We start from the raw sequence: 21,924 nt of genomic DNA on the forward strand, positions 1-21,924 counted from the left end.
CGCCTTCTAAAGTAAGGAAGCTAAATAAATGAAAAGTTGAAGGATTTTTTTTCCAGTTTCAATTTTCTGAAATTATGGGATGTTTTGATTCCGTTACTACTTTTAGACAAGCTTCAGAACTCACTCTCTCACTCTCTCTCTCTCTCTTACACACACACACACACACACACACACACACACACACACTCTCTCTCTCTCTCTCTCTCTCTCACACACACACACACACACACACACACTCTCTCTCTCTCTCTCTCTTCTCTTTCTCTCTCTCCATCACATGCCTTTTGGTATCATTTTCATGACATTTTCAAATATATCTGTTAATACATGCATACCTTAGGCTCACTTTATCTGCTGTATAGTATTCCAATATGTAAATGTTACCATGATTACCTCAGCTCCTTACCAACTGACCGACATTTTCCATTTCAGCTACTGTTACTTAGAAAACAATGACAACACTTTTATTTTTATTTAGTTTAAAAAAAAAACTATGTGCACATAATTGTGTGGGGGGCAGATGGCCCACAAAGGCCAGAAGATTCCCTGGAGTTGAAGTCATCAATGGTTGTGAGCCACTTGATGTGGATGCTGGGAGATAAACTCAGGTCCTTTGCAAGAACTGCATTTGTAATGATTTTAATTCATTAGTTACTAATGAACTAGAACACATTTTCATCAAAATCATATACATACTTATGCAGATATATAATTTTATCTCTTTTGTATATATGTAAGAGAAAGGGGTCTTACTATATAGCCTACGTTGGTGGTCCATGGATGTTCTACACCTGGTTCATGTTTTCATTTTTAAAAATCCACATATCGGGTTGGGGATTTAGCTCAGTGGTAGAGCGCTTGCCTAGCAAACGCAAGGCCCTGGGTTCGGTCCCCAGCTTCGAAAAAAAGAAAAAGAAAAAAAAATCCACATATCTTTCCATTTCTGGGAACTGTTAATTCCATTTTCTTTTTTTGCTTTCACCGAGGAATCCATTCCTGCTACAGAGTTTCTTGATCCATAGGCTTGCTGGCAGCCTCCATAACCCCATACCCCAGCATTCTGTATGCCTGAAAATCAGTACCATGTGGACAATGCCACGTTCTGCTGCCATCTCAAGCAATAGTCAGGCCCCTAGGACCATGGCTGCAGCATCCAATGCGTGCCCGGGGAGAGCAAAGTAAACCAAGAAACCAACTGAAAACAACACATTCTCTGTGAAACCAGCAGGACACCTCACCAGCTCGCCTTTCCAGTGTTACATCCTGGAGCCTGGGATGGATGAGGCCTTGCCACTTCCTGAACGCCCTCAGGGCCCTCTGCTCCAGTCCCAGTATGAACCGTTCTGCTGCGTCTGCTTCATGTCACTGATCTTTAACAGCTCCTGTCGCTCCGTCTGCATCTGCGCAGTCAGCACCTTTAACTGTGCTTGTTCCTGTTTCCTGACCAAAACGTAAACCTCTCATGTCCTGCTCTGCTTGTTCACTTACAATTCTCAATGTAAACTTGACTAGTAACCGATGGTAACCGTGCTACAAGTTGAAGGTTAACTGTAAACCTGGTTAAAGTAGCCAGTGGTAACCATGCTATAACCGGAAGGCTAAGTTGCCCTCAAAATTCGTCCAGCAACTTCATTGCTTTTGAACTGGGAACCTCCATCCAAGTTTCAGGACAGGTACAGAAATGTAGGCAAGCCCTTGGCCATAATGCAATACGGCTTCTATTCCCAGTTTTAATAAAGTCTTGGTTCCCAGCTGAGGTCCCATTGGCACAGCCCTTACTGTCTACATGGCTACTGGAATTACGATTTTCTGAACCGTTACCAGAATGTCCCATTAAGACATTAATGATGGGGGCCGGGGAGATGCCTCACTGGTTAAGAGAACCGACTACTCTTCCAAAGGACCTGGGTTTAATTCCCAGCACCCACACAGTGGTTCACAACTGTCTGTAACACCCTCATACAAACATACACACAGGCAAAACACCAATGCACATAAAAAGTAATATGTATATATAAAGGCATTAATGACATTCTCAGGTGTCTCTAACGTGAACCTGCAAACTCTTCCACATTCCTGCCACAAACCTGTTCAAAAGCCTAAGACCAGGTTTCATCAAACTCCATATCTCTTATCACCAGTTCTGCGTGTTACCTTAATGTGGCAATGGGCACGCTCCTGGTAAGCACTGTGGAGGGGAAGAAAGGTTCATCCGTTTGTCTTAGTGAGGGTTTTATTGCTAGGAAGAGACACCATGACAGTGGCAACTCTTAAAAAGGAAAACATTTAATTTGAGCTGGATTACAGTTCAGAGGTTTAGTCCATTATCGTTATAACGGGGACCATGGCATGCGGGCAGCCATGGTGCTAGAGAGGAGGCTGAAAGTTCCGCATCTGGATCCCCAGTCACAGGAAAAGGGATATTAGGCCTGACTTGAGCATCAGAAACCCAAAACTAGTACCTGAGTGACATACTTCCTCTAAGGCCAAACCTACTCCAAAAGGCCACACCTCCCAATACTATCAATCCTTATGAGTCTATGGAGGCCATTTTCATTCAAACCACCACATGGGCCTAAGATCCCATGTCCCTCTTCTGTCGAATGTACATGCTCTTTGAAGCATAGCTAGATCCTTTCATAACCGCCTGACCTGTAGGACAGTAAGATCTATTTGTAACGCATTCTGTGTAATAATGTCTAAAATATGGCTGCACTCTAACGTATGGCTGGGGCATCCTCAGCTTTCAATTGTAAAGGCATTTCCAAGATGGCCACCATCTCTAACAAACATGCAATCTCTGAGCCATTCCCCTCAGAATTTAAGGCAAGCACATATTGAAATCCTGAGTACAGATCAATTGTATGATGCATTAATGTGTTCATATTTTAATTCTCCAAACTCTATAAAAAAATATATAGTCTGTAGCACTGCACTGCCCGAGGGTAGCATCATTAAACAGCTCTGTATTCTTAGCCCAGCATACGTCTCCTTCTCTAGGAACTGGATGAGATGCCACTGTGTAACTCGTCACAAGGTGACTCCAGGCTTTGGATTGGACTGATGTCACTTATTCCTTTTGCCTCTGTTCCAGCATTTCATTTTTCAGTCTTCTCCTTCCCTGTGCCTGCTTTATTCTCACCTCTCTTAAACAGGATGTCTAAAATTGCAATCCTTACCGGAAGTATAATTATTTGTATGCTGATAATTGTAACAAAATTATGTGGAATCCAGATGCCCCGTGTTGTTGTGTTTCCGATTTTTTTTAACATAGAATTTTTTTTCTTTTTCAATCTCTAACTCTTTCCTTCCTAAAGGAGCTTTATTTTAGTAATTTTAAACTATTTTTTTCCTTTTCTTTCTTGAGCACTGGAGCATAATTCCAAACATATTTTAACCTGTTCAAAGGCTCCTGTCAGGGCTTAGGTATCTTCTGTGCTAGTCTCTGTTGAGCTGTTCAGCTTGCACTTCCCACTGCGGGTAGCCCTGTTCCAGACATTCGGCTAGCTAGTCAAGCTGGCCGTTGGCCGCGCCCAGCCCTTGGGCTCACCGGGAATAGGTAGACCCACTATTCAGCTCAGCCGGTGGTCTCCTGGAGAAGTCGAGGCGTCTGTGCTTTGGAGTGCAGGGACCTGATCAGCTCACTTTTCCAGTAGTTCAGACTGTGTAGGATGGGGTGATATACTGTGGTCTATAGCCTGCCTGTCCTGGGGCCACATGCATGGGCCCCGGGGCTGCTGCCTCTGACCTCTGTTCGCACCAAGACTCTCACTGGAGTAGTGTGGGCTGACTTCAGCCTCTCTGCTGTTCCAGCTCTGGGCAAGGCGCAGGCTGCCTCGCAACATGGAGAGCTTGCACATGCAGCTGTGCCCTGGGGATGGGGTGGGTGGTCGCTGTGGAATGCTTTGTGTGGCTAAGTATGTACATGCACCCAAAGTGGCCTGGCTCCCGTGTGTCTTTCAGTCACCTAGGTCTCTCTAAAGTTTGCTTGACCCTTCTCCAGAACCATGCAGTTCTTGGGAGACTCTGAGGCTGCCCTGAGGCTCTGATAGTGGATCTGGTTTTTCTGCTCAGCAAGGGCTTCTTAAAGAAGTCAAGCACTCAGCCTCCGGCAGTCTCCTGCCTCTTCCCTGCTCTGGCTAGGAAACCGCCTTCCACCCAGGACTTTCCTCAGGCTAAGCTTGAATTTTCTTCCGCACGTTGAGCACCAAATGGGTCTTTCTATAGGTCCACCTCAGTTCCCAAATAATGACATAGAGGCTTATATTTACTTACAATACTTTTGGTCTTAGTTTAGGCTTGTTCCCATCTACCTCGTAACTCCATTATCCCATTTATACTAAGCTCTACCGTGTGGCTAGTTACCTCCTCAGTTTCATTCGTTCAACTTCCTTCACATCTCAGTAGCAAATCTCCCGCGCGTCTCTCTTTCCCAGAGTTCCTCTCTCCGTCCGGAAGTCCCACCTTACTATTCTTTGTCTGGCTTTTGCTATAGGCCATAGGCTTTTTATTTTAACCAATCAGAAGGTGCCTTAGGCAGGCAAGGAAGGACAGAGACATCTTCATACACTGTACAAAAACAACACTCCAACAAGACAGGGTGGTGCATGCCTTTAATCCAGGCACTTCTGTGACAGAGGTAGGTGAATCTCTGTGAATCGCCCGCCAACTTGGTCTACATAGCGAGATCTAAGACAGCCAGAATTATGGAGTGAGACCCTGTCTCATCCGATACCTTAAATAAGCCCACCCGGCCACAAAACCTTTGACCTACAATGTGTCCTGCTTGCAAGATGTGCTGGGGCAATGGCGGTACTGAACTTGTGAGAGTAGAAAGCGATGTCCGATTTAACTTGAGGCTGGCTTACTCCGTAAGAGGGCACCCATGCCCAACACTATTTGGAATGCCAAGAAATGGAGACCGAATGGTCCAGAGATCTAGAGTAGAACCAAAGCCTAGTCTTTAAAAAAAAAAAAAAGTCAGTGATTCTTAACGATATTTTACTATGCTCAGAGATCGGTGCCTTGTTGTCCGGTTTCATCAGAGAGGCTTCCTCCAGACCGGAGCAAATGCAGAGACCCACAGTAAGACTATGTGGAGAGAGAGTCTACATGGAGGCCGCCACGGGAGCTCTGGGAATCCCATGGAAGAGATTGTGGGAAGATTGTGGGAGTCAGAGGGGATAGAGGACACCAGGCGAACATGACGCACCAAATCAACTAAGCAGGACACATGGTTTACAGAGACTGAAGCAAGCATGGAACCTACAGGGATCTGTACCAGGTCCTCGGCATCTGTGTTGTGGCTAGTGGCTAGTAGTTTGTTGTTCTTGTGGGACTCCTAACTGTGGGAGTGGGTGTGTCTCCGACACTTTGGGCTGTGCTTAGGACATTTTTTTCTTTTTGGGTTGCCTTGCCTAGACTCAGTTGGGGGCTTTTACCTTGTCTTACGGTATTTTCTTTTTGCGTGTATAATTGGTTGTTGTCTCTCGGAGGCCTGCTCTTTTATGAAGGGATGCTGACGGGGAGTGGATCCAGAGGGGAGGGGGGGTAAATGGTAGGCGTGGTGGGAAGAGAAACCGTGGTTAGGATGTATTGTATGAGAGAAGAATCTATTTTGAAAGAAAAAAAAAAAAAAAAAAAAAGGAACCCAACTCAAGAGATTAGCTCTCTCCAAGGGGGGATTAGGTCCTTCCAGAGACTCATTCTCTTTATAATCCTGCTACTTAATGGCTGCAACCCTCGGCCTCCCTCTCTCCTTTCCTCATGCTCTTGCCTCCCCACCTCCTTTTCATTGCTCTCTTGAGCTCCCCCTCTCTCCATGTTCCACTCTCTAGTTCTCATCTCTGCTCGCTTTTTTCTCCTGTCCAGGTCTAGTCAGCTGAACACGCTCGGTCTGCTCCATTCTCTCTCTGCTCAGAGCTCTCACAGATACCCCCGGCTGTTCTCTCTCTCTCTCATATTTACAAGTAAACCCGTGGTTAAGTGTACCCTGAACAGTTATGTCTTTGGTTTATCCAGAAACCATGAGCACAGTTAATAGAAGTTCTCTGACCACAGAAGAGAGAGTGGAGATGGGATTGAACGGCTCTCCTGGCACTAAGAGTTGCCATTCTAGAAATAGGGCCTCCACAATAAAAAACTAATAGGTAGGGGGAAGGTCAGCTCCCTGACCACCTTTACAGATGACCATCCCACCCTACGCAAGTCCCCTACCTTTCAATAGTTATGGTTTCCTTGGAAGGTCAAGAACAAGGCATAAAGAATGAAGTCCTGTCCACTCACTTAATATCACATTTTATTCTGATGTGAGGTGGACACAGGGGCACCAGTTACAAAAGGAGAAGGTGTATCCTCAGTTCTTCGGAGAGAGGATGACTGAGATTTCTGTTATCTTCCCTGATGATCTGGATTGTCCTGAGGTTGAAACTTCTGAGGGAGGCTGGGGTCCCCTTGGTCAGGGGCATGAACCAGCTATGGAGAGCGCTTGTTGAAATGATTGTCCAGGATTGTCACTGGTGAGGGGGACAATTGACGTTTAACAGTCCTGAAGCTGGTACACGTAGGTGTTTGGAGGTATACTGAACCTGTCAAGAATTCTCGAATCTGAGGATTTAGGCCAAGCTGGAGGTGGGTGGAACCATCACAGAGAGGTCCTGAGAAAACAGGACTGGTTAAGCATCTCTTCCACACTCTGGTTCTTCTCTGCCTGTGAAATCCACTCTTCATTTCTGTTCTGAACACATGCGAGTCTACAAGTCTCACAGTTAGGCCTCTCTAGACAATGGCAAGTTCTTCCTGTGCATGCAGGTAGAAGTGTGGGGAGTGGGTGCTCCTGTCAGTTTTGCCTCTGCTCAGGGAAGGGGAGTGACTGTGCCTGTGGATGCCACTCTAGGATATAAGGTGAAAATGTGTAAGAGCAAACCTGAAGTGTTTGTGCTACCTGGAGCCCAGCCTCCCCATAAGGAAAAAAACAAGGCCTTCCCTGATCTCTCATTACATAGAGTTCTGTACAGATCCTTCAGGCTCAGCAGCAGGTGCAAACAGCTACTCCAGCCTTTCCTCGGGCCCTTGTGATAGAGCCTCTGGGAAACAGCTCTAGACTTTCTCAGGATCTCCCTTCCTGAGAAGCCACTTCCTGTCCAACAGTTTCCCATTCCTGCAGGAAGACACTGATTTCCAGTGACTCCATGATCTGTCTGAAGGACCTACATGGGACAGAGGATTGTGAGGAGAGCAGTTGACTTTACAAATATGCTCACCTGACCGTTTTTCCAGAGATTATTCTTCATACTGTACAGCCAGACTTTGATGTATGAAAGTTTGGGAAATGAGTAACCCTTGTGGGCCATCCCTGGATTTAGCATCTTCCTGAGTCCCTTTCAGCCACAAGATGTGGTCACTCAGGGACAAGTGCAAGTGTGTTTTCTTTTATAAAATATGTCAGGGAATAGAGAATGTTTTCTAGATACACTGCCCACCTGGGAAGCTTGCCCATTTGAAGCTCAAAGCCTGACTCAGTCCCATTCCTTCAGAGCCATGGTTGAAAATCAGGATCCCAGAAAGTTGTGAAGAGCTCCTATGTGCCCAGAGTCAGCACTATGTGGGGCCTAAGGAAGCCGTTCTGACTGGGGAGGAGTATATGGGACAAAATATTGTTCACACACAGCCAGACCTTTAGGAGTTGACACCTGAGGGATTCTCTACTTCCTGGTATCCATTGTCTTCTGTCAATTCTAGGATGTCAGCCACATGTCCAGTTTCCTCGGTGGCTCTCTAAACAACAACAGCAAAGTAAACTGTATTGACTGCACACGTGTAATAGGATTCTCTTAGTAATTAAATTAGACACTTGGTACAAACACAGTGTATGGCAGCGTGCGAGAGGCAGGGTTAGGGCAGTCACTAGTTTGAACCAGCTTTCATCAGAGAACAAGACCAGTCTCAAAAAAATGACAACAAAAAATGCCAAAACATTAATAACTGATGGTGTGGGCTCACTTCACTGAGAAAGTTGAGTTTGGAAGACAATTTCTCAAGGGTTAACCTAGGCTACATCCTGAGTTCTAGACCAAAGCTGGGTTAAGTAATAAAACCATGCCTAAAACTTAAAAAAAAAGGGGGGGGCTGGGGATTTAGCTCAGTGGTAGAGCACTTGCCTAGCAAGCGCAAGGCCCTGGGTTCGGTCCCCACCTCCGGAAAAAAAAAAAAAAAAAAAAACAAGCTGAGGATTGTGTTCCTAACAATGAAACAGAGGCAGGGGCATCAGCAGAAGTTCAGGGCCAGCATTGATTCATTGTGAATCCTAGAATATTCTGGCCTCCGAGAGATTACAGTTCTTAAAAGTAGAGAAATGCTGTCGTATAAGAATTAAGGAGAGACAGAAGTAAGGCATGGAAGGGAACTCACTGAAAATCCGAACAGGATGGCGAATGCCCGTCATCCCAGCACTTCTGTGAGACTGGAGCTCAGGAAACTCAAGGTCATCCTTGGAATCATAGTAAATCTGAGGTCGGCCTGGGCAGCCTCAGACCCTGTCTCAAAGTGCACGAATGAATAAAAAACAGATATGTTCTCCATGTCAGCTGACACAAGCCCATATTCCTGGCCTTAGAAGGAGCTCAACCAAGGCTATCCTGGGCTGCAGACTGAGAACTTATGTCAAAAGGAGACAATAGCAAAAGAATGTGCTTAGAGAGTCCCTTTGCCACTCAGAAAGTAAGGGAGAGGCAGACGGACCATATTTGAGGTCATTGTGGTACCTGATGATTACAAATCCAGAGTAACCCACACCCGAGACCCTGTGTTAAAAGACAAAATTGCCTATTGTGTCTCACATCTGGAGTTCCAGTTCTCAGAAATCAGAGTCACAGGGATCCTTGGGTAGTGCCCACCAGGTAGGACTACCTGTCCTGCTCCAGACTGCCTTGACATAAAGAGCTAAGCCAGACTCACAAGTAACCAATGGACCAAATAAGCAGCAATCAAATCAATGAGAACCAAGATGCTGGACCTGAACATCATGCTGGTTTCTCCTCTCAGTATCACAGCTGTGGGTCCTTAAAAATTATTGGCTATATCATGGCTCCGTTTCCTTTTCTGTAAAATGCATGCACAGAATCAACACCTCCACCCATGTTACATTCGACGAGGAAATGAGGTCATATTACTGGAGAAGGGGGGATCCTGTGAGAGGTGCACTTCAGTGCCTCTGAGAGTTCTAGCGCCAGGCAGAGTGGCTCAGGCCTGTGGCCTAAGCACTATGGGAGGGGAGTTGTAAGGATCACACTGCAAGTTGGAGACCAACCTGGTTCACAAAATAAATCCCAGCCAAGCCAGGGTCACTTGTAAGATAGTTTCAGAGACCATAAAAATCCAGCCACCCTCCCAAAAAAACACAAGAGTGGGCTTTTCCAACTCACCCATGTTCGCTCCTGGGCTTCCAACCATTCCACAGAATGAGGGATCCAGCAGTCACTGTGTCCTAACTGGCCCAGCAGAGCCTGGAGTATGGTGTGGAGAGCTGCCTTCACTTCTCTGGCTTCTGCAAGGCTAAGACTCTGTGGAGATCTGGCCCCTTATAAAGCTGTGGGCTATGATTGAATCAGATCCACCCAGATCCTACCTTCCTGTGTGGTATGGATCAAGACAAGATAAACAGAAGTTTCTAACACCATCTCAGGACGGTGAGGCAAGAGTTATTGACTAGAAGTGCATTAGACCCTGGGCTACTGAGAGAGACACAGTGACAATTTTATAAGTACACTGGAGCTGTCTTCAGACACACCAGAAGAGGGCATCGGATCCCCTTACAGATGGTTGTGAGCCACCATGTGGTTGCTGGGATTTGAACTCAGGACCTCTGGAAGAGCAGTCAGTGCCCCTGACCACTGAGCCACCTCTTCAGCCCCTCACAGTGACAATTTTAAAGAGCAAGGAATTAATAATAATAAAAGACCTGCAAACAGAAGTGTTAGCCTGCCTTACTGGTTTCCTCATATACGAGCAACTCCTTCACATATATAAACATTTGATGAAAACGAAGATGGGAATTTTTTTTTAACTCTGAATTTATTCTTAAATGTCACTCTGTAAAACCGTAGCTAATTTGTAGTAACTGGTGAAACGGACTGTGCTCAACTTCTTGGCAAAGGAATATGAAGAAAAAGTGGCAGAAGTCCTGGTCAGTGGGACAGGGGTTAGCTTCCGGTGTTGGGAAGCAGGACCGCAGATACCAGGAAGTGGAGCAGTGTGGTTGAGGACCCGGCCGGGAGCTTGTAAATAGCGGGGCCTACGTCTGGGTGTTGCTACGTTTAGGGAGGAATCTGGAAGAAAATAGGTTGGACACAGCAGAGTGGGTGTGAAGGCGACTCTAGAGAATGAAGAGAAAAGAGAGAAGCTGGAGGTGATGGACAGATGTGGAGGAGATAGAGAAAAGCCCCAGATCGCTAAAATAAACAGTTCAGGAACAAACTCCTTCTTCTAAAGCAGTTATTGCAGAAACTCCAGAAGGCAAAGTGCCTATCCTGTGCAAAGCACTGCCTGCCACTGTCCAGGTGAAGCGTAATGAGGAAAGTTCCAGAAAGAAAAAGCAGAGGAATGCACAGCCCCATCCCAGCAGTCTGCAGTCAAACATGTGGGAAGCAGGGAGGTTGGAGCGATGCAGAATAAGTGTGAACTGGGCTCCACAGTTCACTTCGTAAAGCTTGGCAAATGAATGCAAAAGGAAACCTGGCCCAATGTGGTTTTGCAGCCTTTAATCTCAGTCCCTGGTAGGCACAGGATGCAGGTCCATCTTGACATACACAGCAAGTTCCCGATAAAAGAGGGCCATACAGTGAGACTCTGTGTCTAAAACAAAATCCCATGAGCTGTAGGGATGATCCAACGGTTAAGAGGACTTGGACAAGATGCCCCCAGAACATGCCTGGTGGTGTACAACCCTCTGTGACTCCAGTAAGTCCTGTCAAATCTCTCCACTCTCGGCCCCACTACTCTGGAAGCCCTGCCCATCATCTTCCTGGTTCTTCCCCTCATCCCTCTGCTGAGAGAGAGAGAGAGAGAGAGAGAGAGAGAGAGAGAGAGAGAGAGAGAGAGAGAGAGGGAGAAGAAGAAGGGGGAGGAGGAGGAGGACGAGGAGGAGGAGGAGGAAGAGGAAGAGGAAGAAGAGGAGGAGGAGGAAGAAGAGGAGGAGGAGGAGGAGGAAGAAGAAGAAGAAGGAGAAGGGAAGATGATGGAGATGGAGGAGAAGGAGTAGAAGGAGGAGGAGGAGGGGAGATGAGAGGAGGGGAGAAAAGAAAAAGTAATCCAATATGAAATTATAAGCCTAATAAGCCCTTTCCAGAATAACTTGCTTTTTGGCTGTGGTACTTTGGGTCAGCAATCGAAACCCCATCTAAGACAGCGAGATTTAAGGTTGTGTGGGCAGAGTACATCTCATGCTGATTCTTCAGTGTCCTCAGCTTCAATAGGGGTTCTCCCACTCATCCACATCCCAAGGTACTGGATCCCTGACACCCTCCCAGGTTGACGCATGAATTTTCTCTGTAACTCAGCCAACCTTACAATGAGAACTCTAACTTGATTTCCCATAACTCAAGCTCTGTGTCTGCTAGAGACAAGATTCTCTTCCAGGGAACACTTAGAACCCTTTTAACGATTTCTCCACATCTCCAGCCATTCAGTTTTATCAAAGAATTAATTGTGGTCCTTCACTCTTTACTGAGATTCTAAAAGTTGGTTAATTTTATCACAAAATGCATTCCTCTCCTTTGGCAATTTAATCCGGGGACACCAAGAACAACCAAGCAGCAGCGTCTTCCTCACTTTGCACAAATTTCCAAAAGTCTTTATAAACAGGGTCACAAAAACCCCACCCTCTGACAACTCAGACAGTAGTCAGTGCATTTGTCTCTATAGGTTTGTAAAGCAGTTCATACCATGGTGTTTCTGTAGTGTCTATGGGAAGCATCAGTGTCTGGAGAAGCTGTAACTGGAGGTCTTGCGTCATTTCTTCAGCTGTGCCCTTTGTAGTCAAACAGCTTCTCTTCTAGACACTTGCTTGCCCCACTCCATTGCTGCTGCTGTTCTTTATGGTCATCCCGTGGTTTCCTAGCATCTCCAAAACTGCTGGGGTCTCTTGCACTTTCCCCTCTAGCCTCTCATAGCCTCTCATAGCCTCTCCTAGCCTCTCTTGCTGGTGCCACATGGTTTGCATGACCCAGGCATTGCAACCTGAGAGGTCCTGAGATCTTGCCCATCTCACAGAGGAGCAAATGGCCTTTGATATGAAGTGCAGTGGATGCCCAGACACTTCTCCAGAAGCCTCTCCAGCCTCCGCCCCCCCAGGTCTATACTGTGGAGAAGCTGCTATGGGAGGATATGTTGTCTGCTCCCGTGGGGAGATTCGCCCAACACTTTACTTTGAGCGAAGCCTCAAACAACATTATCTCATTTTGTGGGTCTTGAATAATCGCTTAGAAGGAATCCTTGTAAATCACACATGCCCACATTTTAAGGCGTTGGACAGTCAATACATGCAGACTGTTCTGGCTAAGTACTGTCACTCCTTGGTGTATTGTCCTGTTCACTGGGAAAGAGGAGTGAGATAAAGGCTGGAATGTCGTCCTTCTGGTTTTAGTAATTACAGGTCAACTCCAGTAGTACCGAGTCCTCGGTAGACACTCCAGGGTTCCTCAGGTTACTGCTCACTGTCTTTCTACCTAAATACATCATCAGGTTTGCTCAATGGTGCACTCTAACCTGAGGACTTGGAGCAGAATTAAATATCAAGCCCCGTTATCAGGGTTTAACAGGCTGGGAAATTAACAAAATGTGGCTCAAGCGGGTTTTAATGTTATATGTGATGGATAAATGAGACTCTGAGGTTGCTGTGCATTGTCAAGCATGGCCCTCACTGCAGGAACTTGGCAGTGGGAACACAATCAGTGAAGTGAAAAATGTAGAGTATATTAATACCTGGAAATATATGATAAAATAAATGTGCCTTGGGTACTCTGGGATACTTTCGTCTATGTCAGTGAGTAATAAGGAGTTGAAAGCACAGTAGACTTTCTATACTATAATCTACCCCCCTTTCTCTGTGCTCTTCATGGCTAACAAGTTTGGATATAAATCAGGATCTTCCTGATCCAAAGTGCTGGGATTGCCCTGCGCTCCACGAGCATTTTCACTCTTTCTAAAGAAACAAGGTCTTGACATTGATGTTAATACTGACATAGATGGAGATCCTGGATAACTCTGTTAATTATTATATGTATATAAAATTAATAATGATGTGAAACATTTAAAAATTTGTAAAAACAAAAAGATACTAAAAAATGTGCAGGTGTGTTTCACTGAACAGTGGACGTTTCTGAATGTTAATATTTATCCTAAACTCTTTCTTGATGTAAGAACCATCTTCCGTGTATCTCAGGGGTAGGGCTGTACACAGGGAGTACTGAAAGGAATAAAGATTACTATGCTCACATTTGGTCTGGTTTGTGAAAGACATTTTCCTGGTGTGCTGTGGTGATATACACCTTTAATTCCAGTACTACAAAGACAGTGTTCAAGTCCTGCCTGGTCTGCATAGCAAGACCGACTAGAGCTACACACCGAGAGTCTGTCTCCAAAAAGAATCACCACGAGAGACAGGAAAGACCAAGTGCTAAGCAGACTTGCTGTTCTTCCAGAGGATCTGGGTTAGATTCCCAGTACATGCATGGTGGCTCACAACCCTCTGTAACTCCAGAGGATCCCACACCCTCATCTGGCCTCTGGGTGCAGGACACATCACACATAGCTTTACTCAGTCTTGGTGACAGTATTGCTAGGAAGCCCTGGGGTTAGATCTAGAAAAGACAAAGTTTGCACGTGACACTGGCTACCCAGGGAGCCTGTCCTGATATGGGACTCAGAGTCCCTTTACACTGGGCCTTTCCTGGCCTCTGGGCCTACAGAGATTACACTGGGCTGACATCCTAGACCACTGAGTTCAGATATGTCATCAGCACAGCTGTCCACATCTGGGACCCAGCATGAGCCCCTCAGACTTGTGAATGACAAAATAGGATAGAAGAGTTTTCTTGCTTAGATATGACCCTGAGACCTAGTGCCCATGAGCTGTCCTGATGCTGGGTTCTCTGTCTGCCCTTCAGTTCTTGGGTACGTCTCAATTTCCAACTTAACCTACTGCCATCTCATAAAGCACATAGATGAAAACTGTTTTCATGTGTCACCTTAGCCCCTTAACTGTGAATAGGTTAAGAGAGTCAACCTGTTACATCATTAGGAAAAAATGATGGTCTACAGATGCTTCAGGATTCTGACTGCCTAGGTGCCTCAGTTGAGAAGGTTACACAAAGAATATGCCAGATCTCTGTTCTCAGTATCCCTTGACTGAAAAGTTAGATGTACAACAAGTGACTGCCAACGTGGCAACGAGAGCTTGGGTCAACAAAGAAAGAAGAAATCAATGGAGAAAGGAACAAAGGAAAGGGGAGTATTTAAAAGGAGATAAAAGGACAAAACAAAAGAGGGAAGATAGGCTTCTGTCAGGCCAAAGCTTCAGTTTCAGGGGACAGAGGCAGGGAGAAGGAGGTCAAGGTCATTTTACGCTACTAAGGAAGTTGCGGGTGAGCCTAGGATACTTCAACCATGTCTGGACTAATAATAATAATAATAATAATAATAATAATAATAATAATAGAAGTAGAAGTAGTACTACTACTAGTAGTAGAACAAGAACAAGAACAAGAAGAACAAGATAAAATAATCAAAAGCAGATTTCTTTTTTTTTTTCTTTTTTCTTTTCCTTTTTTGTTTTTTTTCGGAGCTGGGGACTGAACCCAGGGCCTTGCGCTTGCTAGGCAAGTGCTCTACCACTGAGCTAAATCCCCAACCCCAAAAGGGGTTTCTTTTGAGGAATTCACACCCATTCATCCAAGTTGAATTTCTCTTGTCCCGGTGCTTCAAATACATATTAAAATCACTTAATAAAACCCAACTCTGTTTCCTTATATGAACCAACAGCTTTCCCTTCGCTTTATCACATGAATATGTGACCACTGGATGTAATCCCAGCAACTAGGAGATAAGGGAAAAGGGGCAAAACCGTTGGTCATTCTTGGCTCCAGAGTAGGTTACAGGATAAATAGCCTGGGATCTTCTTTCTCAACAAACTCAAACCAAATAAAAACCCGAGAAGAAAAGGAACGAGGGTTTTCCCTACCCTTGAACTGAATGACCTGGTTCCCTGTTCAAATTAGTCAAATGTTGTATCCCAGTTTCCTTTGTGCTCACGTGAATATGGTCCCAACACCTTTCACCACATCTGCTAGAAGAAGCAGCTGAGTGTTTCTGTGGAGCAGGGAAGGGTTCAGGACACAGTCAGGCTGATAACAGTACTGAGATGAAATGAAAGATGGCCAGGCTAGGTGGCCAGGCCCCGAGTGGACAAGTCCAGGGTGGCCTTCATCATAGGGTCCCCACTGCTCTGCCACGCCTGCCTTTTCCTCAGACCTCGGGTTCCTGCTATTCCTTGATCTCCTTCACTGCTTTCTGTTTCTCTTTGTGCCTTTTGGTGATGATATTGCCAGATCCTCCTTCCCTGATTACTATAGATTAGCTACAATTTTAGAGATGATTTTTATTTACAACAACGAAAGGGTTAAAAAATCTATATGTTTCACATTTACGATGTAACTTTAGGTCATGTGAACATATTTAGTAAACGTGTCAAATATTAAATTACATGGGCATAGTGGCTCATGCCTTTAATCTCCGTGTTGGATTAGGCAAAGCACAGGCAGACAGACAGGTATGGGGACTCTACATGGTGAGTTCCGGAATGGTCAGAGCTATGGAAAGAGATCCTGTCTCAAAAATAAATGTAAACTATGGATAACTATTTTTGGTTGTCAGCTTGACTACATTTGCTATTAACTAACATCAAAAAAATAGGGACACAATTTGTTTGATTTTTCTCCCAATTTTAAATCGGTAGATCCACTTCTCCACCCGAGGCTAGAAGACACGAATTTTTCATCTGGATCTGTAAGGCATGGAGGGAACACACCTTTAATCTGAGCCATACCTGCTAGAATCCTACATAAGGACATGGGAGTAGGAAGCGTTTGCTCTTTGGCTGCAGATCGTCACTTGGCTAGCAAGTCCATTCCTTCATCTGCAGTAGAGCCTGCCCCTTCAGGAATCTAGTGTTTCCTGAAGACAAGAAAAGACCCACCTGGACTTTTGGACTTTGCTGTCACAGCCAGTTCAGGACCACAGCCTGTAAGTCATTCTAATGAATTCCTTTCAAGAATATATTTATACTTAAATACACATAAATACATACATATATATATACATACACACATATATGGAGGAATTTATTCTACTAATACTAAATAGTTGAGCTTGTTTGTTCGTAGTTTATTTGGTATTTGAATTTGAGCCTAGAACTTGTTATGGAGCCTAAAACTCTCTAAAATCTGAGCCTCCTGGGGTGGGATTAAAGGCTCCGGTTAACCTTTGCTGATCCACTCTACACATCCAGGTAGGCTGAGGCTGATTCAGGCACATCCCAGAGCTTTATAAACAACTGGATCTCCACCTGGTTGTCAGACTTCCAGAAGCCCAGGGAAGTGAACACAGCTCTTCCTCCACACCCCAGGCTTTCTCTCATCCACCAGGACACAGCGAACCCCAGTTCCGAGACTCTGTGGAGTACACTCAAGCTCTGGAAGGAAAATGCAGGTGACTTGGAAGGCCATGTTGGGGGGGGGGTCCACTTTTGTGTTTTGTAGAGGATAACTGAAATATTTGTCTTCAATTGCTCTCATAAATTTTATAGCTAAATGAATGTCCCTACCATACATCTCCTCTCCGTATGAATATGGAACCATTTGGTGCTCAGAGCAAGCCTGATGGAAGGCATTGTGGGCTGTGTCCACGGCCAAGACAACTTGGCAAAAACATAGTTAACTACCTTGAATTTGAAGCCATGTCTGCAATTAGCAGACATACAGAAGGTGGTGCTCTCCTTGTACTTGTCCTTTCTGATTTCCCTTTGTTTAAGGCAGCATCTCATTGAACCAAGGCTAGGCCACACCCACTATACAGCCAAGTTCTGAACCTGCCTCCACCCCTTAGAAAAGAGATGGGATTACAGAATTATGCCGAGCACTCTCGTTACGTCTTTCCCGACCTATCATTATTTGTTCATCTAGTTCATCTGATCTCTTCATGTATCTGAATCAAAGCTGGAGTTTATGAGGACGTGTAGATACAGATGTGTAGCACCAGGATAACTAAAAGGAATTCGGCGAGAAAGGGGAACAAAGGGAGTGGCAGAGGTCTTCAAAGGAGAGGGACTTTGGGAGCTTCTCCAATGTTCATGGATGTTTCCCCTGGCGAGAATGGACCGGCATCTGTAGAACAGGAGTGAAGAGTCCATTGTCTTTGCGATGCTGCAAGGGGCTGGGTCCGGAACCTTGCTCACAGCTGAGAGACAGAATCTTGTTGCATGAAACGGTTTTAACCCATTCTTTATTCGTTTCTGAGCAGACAGAAACAAACCAAGGTGAAAGTTTGGAAAACACCGAAGAATCCAATGTGGAAAAGAGTGTGAAGGAGGAAGAACAAAAGCCCTCAGGTATTCAGAAGCGACTCTGAGTTAAAAACCAAAATCTTCTATCATAGTTTTACATATATACAGGCTTATACAAGACTCCAGATGTGGACAGCTGAATCAAGAATTGACTTGAACTCAGTCCTAGGTTTCTGTCCTTCTTGCATGAGACCCTAAATCTTGAAAGCTGTTAGTGCCTCCCTGGGAGAGAAGAACCTTGAGTCTGGGCAGAACCATGTCCCCAGGTAGCACTTGTCCTGTGGCAGCCCTTTCCATTCTGTAATGCATTTCCTATGACTGAAGTCACCTACGCATACTTGTAAGTGAGTGTGTTCCACGCTGTTAAGAGCAGGACGGATAACAAGTCTGAGTTTGCACGCACATGTTCCTAATGCCCTGGTGTCTGAATGAAGACATCTCTGGCTTGCCAGTGCGCAGAAAGGGTCTCTAAGGAGCTCAGATGCACATGTGCATTGCATCAAAGGCACTCATCACAGCCCTCCCCGTCCCTTGCAGGTCGTTCCCGTAGCTCATGGACCGACTCTGAAATCAGGGTCTTCCTGCAGGAGTGGGAAGTAGTCGAACAGGAAGTGGGCCAACCAGGCAGGAAGATCCACAAGAAGACCAAGTTTCTTTGCCAGCGCCTCTATCATCAGGGCCTGAAGAAGAGCTGGAAAAGCTGTTTCCACCTACTGCTGAGCCTGCAGGATCTGCACAGGACGCTCTGTAATGAGAGACCAGGGATTGAACCCTTGTTTTCTCCTTATTCAGAGGCTCTGTACAGGATCCTGGGCTCCACTCCCCATGAAAGCTGGTTCCCAGGTTAGTCTCTTCTGTATCCCCGTTCTGGTTCTCTAGAGAGCAGCATCAGGTGACCTGTCCTTCATGAGCACAGAGCAGAGCACACCGTGTGGGAATCCCCATTCCCACAGGCCTCCACTGCACATAGCAGCATAAATGTCTGTCCTCTCTGTTTGTCTGTGTTCCTCTGTCACCCCAAGGGAATGGAATTTGGACCTGTTCAGGGTAGACCAAGCCACACAGGACAGACCATTGCTAGACGTGATTCAGAGAAAGTGAGGGTAACATACTTATGAATTCTGTTTCTCCTCCCTCTCAGGTCCTCTCTACGATGAGGCTGATGACTCCATGCTCTCTGTGTACCCTCCACCTCCCATGTACCAGCCTTCAGATTATGGCATCACAGTTCCTTCGGCACAGCTTCAGGGGAACCCAGTGCCGATGCTGTGCCAGGAGGATTCCCCGTTTCCCGCCTGGGAGCCCTGGAATCCCAGCTATCCACTGTCAGTTCCACACCTACTTCCTGGCTTTGCCCCAGAAGACCCCAGCCTCCAGCAGCCATGGTCAATGTGTGATTTACACCAAGATCCCCAATGAAGAGAAGTGGAGATTTTCTGTTTATTCCCTGTAAACCTCCGGATCTGCGATATTGTGGACTCAGGCATCTTTCTCTACCTCATAAGAGAAGAAAATGTGAAATTAAATGAAGGTCCACGAAGAACTCCCTGGTTGGTGCCTTATCCTTGTAGCTTCAGCGGGGTCCATACACAAAGAGGGGCATCGGATCGTTATTTGAAGTTCACTCCCTGGCCCCCTGGAACTCGACCTCTCCTGTCAACATCCATCTGACTCCTGGCATGGAATCTCCTCTCCCACAAAGGGCAACCTCCGCTTTCATAGACGCCTGCTCGTGCCTCCTTCATTCTCTCGCCCCCTTGTTACGGGATCTTTGTCCGGTGTGTCACAGTCTCAAATTCTCCACCACACGAGCGGCGTGCCCAGAGCTGCAGATATAGCTGAGCGGTCAAGCAACGGATCGTTCAGCTACACAGACCTTGGTTCATCTGCAGCAATGAAAAAATAACCGAAGATTGATTTAGTCTCAACATCGGACGTATTCGTAGGATAGGAAGAAACATAAACAGAGCGGCGGCTGAGATCGGGCTCCATAGATTTCGTCGGCACTTGATCCACAGTGATGGCAATATCTGTTGAGACTCAGGTGCTTTGGGCTTCTGGGAGGAATTATGTTACTAGTGCTACTTATTAGTTCTTTGAGGGCTCAAAGACTCAGTCCGTGACCCACTGCTCCTCTTTTTTCTTTTTAAGTATGGCACTCACTGCTTTAGCTCTCCATGTGTTGGCTCACCCACCCTTTCGTGGCTGCCATTTGCTTTTTGTTCCCTCAGCCTTATGTTCTGCCTGGCTAGCCGTTTTCATTCCAGAGAGGGGAGTGCGCCTGCGTTAGCGTCCTTATTCTTCTGCAATGAAATCAGGAAGTGGGGGGGAGGGTCCCACAGGCACGTATGTAGTAAGCAGAGAACGTTTGCGTGTCTTAACCCATCATTGTAGATTCTGTAGTAAAGGGAACTTTCCCTCAGGATATGAAGGCAAATTAAAGCACTTTTTATGGCTGGCAATAATCCTACCATATAAGCAGAATCTGACATAACATCTAAGGGTCTTCTAATTAACTGTAATGTAGGAGCCAAAACAGCCATATATACCTGTTTGTCTGAAAGTACTAAATTGGTTAATATCCAGGCCTAGAATCCGTCCTACACCATTAGACCAGCCATCAATAAGTTACATAAATACCTTTGGAATGGGGTTATGTTGGACAATTTGCTAGTCACAAATTGAGTTCATATAAGGAAAATACCATAGCTTGCCTGCTGAAATAAAATTTCTAATTCTTGAACAAAAATCTATGAATGAGATGTAAAAATCCATTGTGTTTGGTAATGCTCTTAAAAACTGCTTACTGGCTAGTGGTAATGTAATTGTTGACATCGGGTCCTCCCTTATTTACCAAGTGAGCAAGAGTAAGGTAAGCAGTTAATGCCTTATGACCCTTATGATCTAAATAAATCCATTCCAAAGGTTTGTCCCGTTGTGCTGAAATAGCTGTGGAAGCCAGTTTAGAGAGGAAAATCATTACGTCGAAAGAAAGGGACGTATCCACTGGATACACAAATGCCTCTTTTAGTCTGGATTGACATGCCTATGTTTCTTTTCTTGCCTCTTGAGATAATATATAAAGACCGTTCAACAACTTAGGTATTCCTAAGGCATACCTCAGGCTTTCCTAAGGTAGGATGTAGCCAATTAATACTGCCTAATAATGTCCGAAAGTGTTAAGTGTTTTTAAATTGTCTTGTGTAGTGGACATCTCATCATGGTTTCACAGTTGTTCTAATTACTAGTAGCTGCCCCAGATATTGTAGTGTCTGATCTCTGGGCATTTTCCTGGGTGGTAATAGGCTCATTTTTACGTAGCCTATCTGGAGTCCTGTCATATATGAAGTGTAGCTCTTCCTCTTTTGGAGGTGGCTAACAGGATACCATCCATAAAATAAATAATGTGAGACTGAGGCAAGGCCTTCCTCACAGGCCCTAAAACCTTTCCTACATGGTATTGACACATAGTAGGGGAGTTTGCCCTGTCTTGAGGTGATGCATGAATCTTTCATATCAGAGCTGAGGTACTTTAGGATTGAGAAAGTGCTGAATGTCCCTCATCATCAGGATGAAAGCAGTCTGTCAAATTCAGAACTATTAAAGGCCAATCTTTAAGAACAGCTGTGGGTGTTAAGTGAACCAGGCTGTAAAGTTCCCATTGGCCACGTGGTGGCATTAATGTTTCCTGAATCAGTCAATAATCTCCATTTACTAGATTTCTTTTTAATTACAAAACCAGGAGAATTCCAGAGAGAAAAAGAGGGTTCTATACACCCATTTTCCAGCTGTTCTTAGACTAACTGCTGAAGAGTCTGTAACCTTTTCTTTTAAAAGGGGCTACAGGGATGTCCAGTAGCTCCTGATTTCCCTGCAGTTTTTACATGTATTTTTCAATGGCCTCTGAATTACCCAATCCATGTTGACGGTTTCGTCCTTGTGGCAATATTGGTTCAATAATCCCTAGTAAGTCTTTACCCAATCCTTTCTCTTTTTGATATCCCATCTTTGTATTAGCCACTACCCTTGTGAAGATTAGGTAGCATTAAAGGTAGGAATATAGCATTAGTTTGTTGCAGAATGTCTATTCCCCAGAGATTAATCAGAGCATGACAAACCTAAAGTTGTCATTAGCTCTTCTGGACCTATACATTATAATTTTGTAGCACTTCATTTAATCTCATTAGAAATCATAGTTCCCAATCCTATCAGCATTGAATTTACCTCCATAACAGGACATCTGGGCAGCCATTCTTCTATGGTTATAATAAAGACGTCAGCCATAGAATGAATCAGTGCTATAGAAGTTT

At 45.2% G+C, this 21,924-nt stretch overlaps 1 protein-coding gene across 1 annotated transcript; it reads left to right on the forward strand.

Annotated features, from left to right (window-relative positions):
• The first annotated feature begins 1,275 nt into the window (after positions 1-1,275).
• LOC116910266 lies at positions 1,276-19,033 on the forward strand. Its single transcript, XM_032914150.1, has 5 exons — positions 1,276-1,451; positions 2,142-2,181; positions 17,572-17,659; positions 18,152-18,457; positions 18,756-19,033. The coding sequence occupies exons 1-5, from the start codon at positions 1,276-1,278 to the stop codon at positions 19,031-19,033; spliced, it is 888 nt and encodes a 295-aa protein (XP_032770041.1).
• Positions 19,034-21,924: the final 2,891 nt, after the last annotated feature.

The sequence above is a fragment of the Rattus rattus genome, chromosome 9, assembly GCF_011064425.1.
Source record: "Rattus rattus isolate New Zealand chromosome 9, Rrattus_CSIRO_v1, whole genome shotgun sequence".
Classification (NCBI taxonomy): Eukaryota; Metazoa; Chordata; class Mammalia; order Rodentia; family Muridae; genus Rattus; species Rattus rattus.